This window comes from Alligator mississippiensis, chromosome 16, assembly GCF_030867095.1.
Source record: "Alligator mississippiensis isolate rAllMis1 chromosome 16, rAllMis1, whole genome shotgun sequence".
Lineage (NCBI taxonomy): Eukaryota > Metazoa > Chordata > Crocodylia > Alligatoridae > Alligator > Alligator mississippiensis.
The window spans coordinates 34,426,660-34,431,902 of NC_081839.1; the positions used below are offsets into that span (position 1 = coordinate 34,426,660).

General features: G+C 66.3%; 1 protein-coding gene across 1 annotated transcript; it reads left to right on the plus strand.

Moving 5' to 3' along the window:
• Positions 1 to 880: 880 nt before the first annotated feature.
• Positions 881 to 4,388, plus strand: TAGLN (transgelin). The gene is made up of 5 exons (XM_006278069.4): positions 881 to 988; positions 2,505 to 2,704; positions 2,831 to 3,008; positions 3,451 to 3,553; positions 3,688 to 4,388. Exons 2-5 carry the CDS (start codon positions 2,525 to 2,527, stop codon positions 3,830 to 3,832), a joined length of 606 nt encoding a protein of 201 aa, XP_006278131.1. The 5' UTR covers positions 881 to 988; positions 2,505 to 2,524; the 3' UTR covers positions 3,833 to 4,388.
• Positions 4,389 to 5,243: the final 855 nt, after the last annotated feature.

A 5,243-nucleotide genomic window follows, 5' to 3' on the forward strand; every position in this document is an offset into this window, starting at 1 on the left:
CCACTATGGGCAGCCCCTGCACGCCTGTGCGCACGCAGGGCCCACTGAAGCCAGTGCTTACCAGAGCTTTGCCCTGGTGCCAGCAATGGGCACAAGGCTGGGCCAGATCCCTCCCCTTCCTCCCTGGCCAGAGGGGGACGAGGTGCTGACCCGACACCCACAGCCCTGGGGTCTGTGCTCTGGGCATCTCCGGCCGGGGCTGCATGCCCCTTGCCCTGCCCCTCCCGCAGTGCTGTCGGCCATCCGACCCTTTCCAGCCTGGCATGCACGTGGCTCCATCGCTCCCGGCATGACTCCACAGGGATCAGAGCTGCTGGGCAGTGCTGGGATGCCCCGGGCAGGGCAGCCACCCCTGAAGGCAGCTCTGGTCCCTCTAGCTTCCCCATCCCGACTCCTCGTTTTGGGAGGAGCTGATTTCCTATCACCGCACGGGGCCTGGGCAGGGCTCGCAGAGGAAAACCTGCCCCCCAGAGCAGACGCTGCTTGGGGGAGCCTGGCTGCACGGGCAGCAGAGACCTGCTGGGGCCGGCCGTCCTCCCTGGGAGGCTTCGCCCACAGATGGGACCAGGGGACTTGCTGAGCCTGCCCCCGGCCCAGCCCTGCTGGCCACCCCCACCCCGCCGGCCCGGGGAGCGTGAGCGCAGGGGAAAACCAGCCATGAAGTCAGGTTTTCCTCCGAGCTCCTGTCTATAAAAGGAGTCACTTCCTCAGAGCCAGGGCCTGGCTTCGCCCCTGCCCCACACACCCCGGCCGGGTCTCAGGCATGCGGGGAATGCTCCTTAGTCACTGTCTTTTGGAGTCTTTCCCCAAATATGGTGCCTGGGCTCGAGCCACTGGCTTGCTCCTGGAGGGGAGGGGATGGGGCGGCGGTGACATCACTGTCCGAGGAGCTGGCCTTTTAGCACAGCCCCAGCCTCCCACGCTCGCAGTTCCAGGCTCCAGGCAGAGCATCGTCCGTCCGTCCGTCCGCGCAGCCCAGCAGCTCCTCGTAAGTGTGCCAGGGAGGGCGGCCGGAGGCCAGGCCAGGCCAGGCTGCAGGGGGATGCAGGCCAGCCAGACGCTTGTCTCCCCGCGTACAGCCGTCTGGTCTAAGCTCCGTCCTCGGGGACCAGCCTGCCAGCGATGCTGCGTGGCAGGATTGGCGTGGGGCGGCACAAGGGGCTTTGCAGTCCCTCCTGGTTCACTGCTAGGTCTCAGCCTGAGCCCTGGGTTAGTGGGCAGGCAGGGGTAGGGCTGCTTTCAGGGTCCGGTCCCGCCATGCGGAGCTGTGTTCTGGCGCTAGACGGGAAGGCAACGGGGTTGCAAGCTGGCGATGCTCAGGGGCTTCCTGGCTCCGCACAGCCTCCCTCCTTGCCAGGGTCCTGCGGGTGGGCAGGTCGGTGGCTGCAGTGCCAAGCAGTGCCCTGGGGAGCAGTGCCCCGGGGAGCGCAGGTCTCTCGTGGGAGGAAGGAGGCAGCTCCACCCTCCGTGGTGCAGGGATGCTGCCCCTCCTGCGGCCACATGCCTGCCTGCCAGGGTGGCACGGTGCCAGCGTGCGCATGTTGCTGGAGAGGCGGTGGCTGCTGGGCAATGTGCAATGAGCAGTGGTAGCGGGGCAGGCCGGAGGGCCCTAGGGTAGGATGGCTTCGAGCCCAGAGACATGCCGGAGCTCGGGGAGCAGCAGCTGCATCGGACACAATGCTGAGATGGCTCCGTTTGCTCAAGGCAGAGACTTCAGGGCCCGGCTCCGGGAAGCTGCGCTCCTGGGGCTGCCCCTGCACCGGGCAGCAAGCCAGCAGAGCTACGGCTGTGCTGGCACATGCCCATCTCTGCCCACGCCCTGTCTAGACTGGGGCCTCGCTCGGGCCCCACTTGCCTGGTGCAGCTCACGGGCCTCTTGTGGCCGCTACCTGCCCTCGGGGCCCAGCCATGCCTGTGGCATGGGGTCCCCAGAGGGACTGACCTAGCCCATGTGCTGCCTCCGTGCCCATCTGGGGGGAGGGCTGGGCACCACACCCCTGGGGAGTGCAGCCTGAGCTGGGGCCGGCTCGGACCCTTGCTCTCGTGGGGCATGAGAAGCCACTGTCCACGGTGCCTGGGGGTGCCTGGTGGGCACGGGGACAGGGGCTCCCATTCCAGCTGTGAGTGCCCACGAGGATGCAGGTGGTCGCCAAAATCCAGGGGCTGCTGGTGCAATGGGGGGACGGTGCCACTGGACAGATGCTCCCCGGGTTAGCCTGTGGCCTGTTCCCATGTCCTGCTGGTGCCTCCTAGGCTGGAGCACAGCTCCGGCAGTGCCCGGAGAGACTGCGGGGGCAGAAGGCGGCGTAAGCTGGACAGTGGCTCCCGGAGACAGCACCTCAGGCCCCAGGGGCAAGTTTGGGCAGGACGTGTCTGTGCGCTGCCTTTCCTCGCTCGTGCCTGGCCGCCCGCACGCGGGGTTGGCGGGAGGTGCTGTCTGGGTCAGAGCCGCTGCAGACATGCAGACGGGCTGAGCTCACCCCGGCCTTTCCCCCCTGCCCCAGGTCTCGTTCCCCGAGTGAACATGGCAAACAAGGGCCCCAGCTATGGGATGAGCAGAGACGTGCAGTCCAAGATCGAGAAGAAGTACGATGACGATCTGGAGGAGCGCCTGGTGGAGTGGATCGTGGCGCAGTGCGGGGCGGGCGTGGGGCGTCCCGAGCGCGGCAGGCTGGGCTTCCAGGTCTGGCTGAAGAACGGCGTGGTAAGTGCGGCCGGACCTTGGCGCCGGGCTGCACCTCGGCCCCAGGGGCTGGGGAATGGGTACAGCTCTCCTGCAGGGCAGCAAAGACCAGGCCCTCAGAGCTGATCCTGCCCCCTCTGCTTGCAGGTCCTCAGCAAGCTGGTGAACAGCCTCTACCCAGAGGGCTCAAAGCCCATCAAGGTCCCCGACACCCCTCCCACCATGGTCTTCAAGCAGATGGAGCAGGTGGCGCAGTTCCTGAAGGCGGCCGAGGACTACGGCGTGGTGAAAACGGACATGTTCCAGACCGTCGACCTCTTTGAAGGTGGGGGGTCGGAAACCGCGGGCACCGTGGGCAATGCCCCAGGGACGGGTAGATCCGCAGAGGCACCATCAGCACTGGGGCCTGATCAGGGCCCCGGGTGCACAGACACAAGGCAGAAGCCCTCTAGCAGCAGCAATGGGCTGGGACTGGCAGGCAGGCAGGCAGGCCAGGGGGAGTCCCAGAGAGAGCGGGGCTCCCCGTGCCTGCCCGAGGCGCAGCTCTATCCCAGAGGCGCCGGGATTATAAGGAGTGCAGCCCCCGCGGCCACGGGCCTGGATGTGCTGCCTAGGCCGAGCGCTCCCTGCAAGTACAGCGGGCTGGGGAGTGCCGGGTCTCAGGGCACGCATGGGTGGGAGCCGTCTTGCAGGGAGGGGGACAGCGACACGCGCCCCAAGCACTATGCATCCTGGCCGCTGCTCATGACCTGCGGTTCCCTCCCCAGCCAAGGACATGGCGGCCGTGCAGAGAACGCTGATGGCCTTGGGGAGCTTGGCGGTGACCAAGAACGATGGCCACTACCACGGGGACCCATCCTGGTTCATGAAGTGAGTGTCCCCTCCTGCAGCCGGGCTGGTCGGGCCGAGGTGGGGGGAGCCGGCCCCAGCTGGGGGCCGCGCAGGGCAGTGGGGACGCAGAGCCGGGGAGGAAGGGGAGTCAGAGGCTGCCTCTCGCCCCGCAGGAAAGCCCAGGAGCACAAGCGGGACTTCAGTGACAGCCAGATGAAGGAGGGGAAGAACATCATCGGCCTGCAGATGGGGACCAACAAGGGGGCCACGCAGTCGGGCATGACGGGCTACGGGCGGCCCCGGCAGATCATCAGCTAAACGGCGCCGGAGCCAGGCCGACCAACCCCACCCCAACTAGGAACTGGCCTCCGCCCCCTCCCCCCCGAGCCCAGCCGCGGCCAACGCACCAAGCCACCGGGGCCCCGATGCCCCCGACCGCACTGAATCGACGTCGATTGGATGTTTATTGAAAAAGCTTCTCGAAAAACAACCCCCCAGCCCACCGACGACGCGTGGAGGGAGGCGGGGGCCCCCGATCAGCTGCCAGCCCTGGCCACGTGCTGCGTCCCCAGGGCCCCCCAGACCTGTGCATGCTCCCAGCTTCGCTCCCCGCCGCTTCCGTGCCTCCAGCTACATTTGTCTGCTGCGTTGCAGAGCTGGCTGTCGCACCCGCCGGCCACCGCGGCCCGCGCCCCAAGCAGGCCGCCCGACTGGCACATCCCTGTAGCGCCTGTGCAGCTGCCCAGCCTGTCAATAAACCTTGCACAAGCGAAAGCGAACGCTGTCCATCCTTGCCAAGGGAGGGGGTGACATAAGCCTCGGTTTTGTATTTTTTTTTCCTTTGTCAGAATTAAAAAGAAAGGTTGTGACTCTTTGGTGGCTTCCCGCGTCCTTTTCTGCTGTTTTCACTACTTCATCCTGTCACTTCAGCCTTGAGCATGCACCGCTGCCCCAGAGTCCCAGCGCTCACCCCTGGGCTGGGCGGGCAGGACAGGCCGACTGGGGTCCAGTAAAGCAGGGCGAGACGCACGGGCGTCTCTAAAAGACCCTGCAGTCGCTCAAAGCGTTTCCTCCTCGTTGCTCAAGCTCCAGGGGCTGGAAGAGCAGGACTTTTGGCTGCAGTCTCCCACTGCCTGCAGCGCAGGGCAGCCGATGCCCCGGCCCGTTTTGGCTCTGGGGTGGTTAAGCACCTTGGCACGCTCGATCCCGTCACGCTGTTCCCCAGTGGCTTGGGTCCTGTCGGCGAGAGCCTGGGGGCAGCCTGCTCCCATCCCACCAGCCTGCCGGGGGGACGCAGTGCTGAGGTCTCGCAGCGCCTCACCTCGCGGGTTAGAGCAGCCCCCAGCATGCCAGGACTTCGATCAGACCTTGGTCCTGAACATTTTGCGGGATCAGAGCTAGTGCTAAGTAAGCAGCCAGTGGCCAGGCCAGAGGCAGGCGTCCCTTTGCTGCACAGGGGCTGACACCTTCTTGGATCAGCTCTCCCAGCGACCTGTGCCCATCTGCAAGTGGGCAACAGGCACCATTTGGGGTTGATTTCTAGAGGTGCTGAGCCCACTGTCTCCAGCCTTGCCTGGCTCTGCCAGCGCACAGCACCTCAGATACACGGGCCTGGGGAAAAGCGAGCCGCGGTGCTTTCTCCCCTGAAAGGGCTTGTGCCGTGTGGCACTGGGGGTGGACGAGCAGGGCAGACGGACCTACCTGCAGTGCAGAGGCTTCAGCACCAGGC

Bases quoted from the DNA above. Each gene is read 5' to 3' on its own strand.
- TAGLN (XM_006278069.4), top strand. From the start codon at position 2,525: ATGGCAAACAAGGGCCCCAGCTATGGGATGAGCAGAGACGTGCAGTCC. The intron at 2,705-2,830 runs GTAAGTGCGGCC...CTCTGCTTGCAG, and splicing joins TCTGGCTGAAGAACGGCGTG to GTCCTCAGCAAGCTGGTGAA. The intron at 3,009-3,450 runs GTGGGGGGTCGG...TTCCCTCCCCAG, and splicing joins GACCGTCGACCTCTTTGAAG to CCAAGGACATGGCGGCCGTG.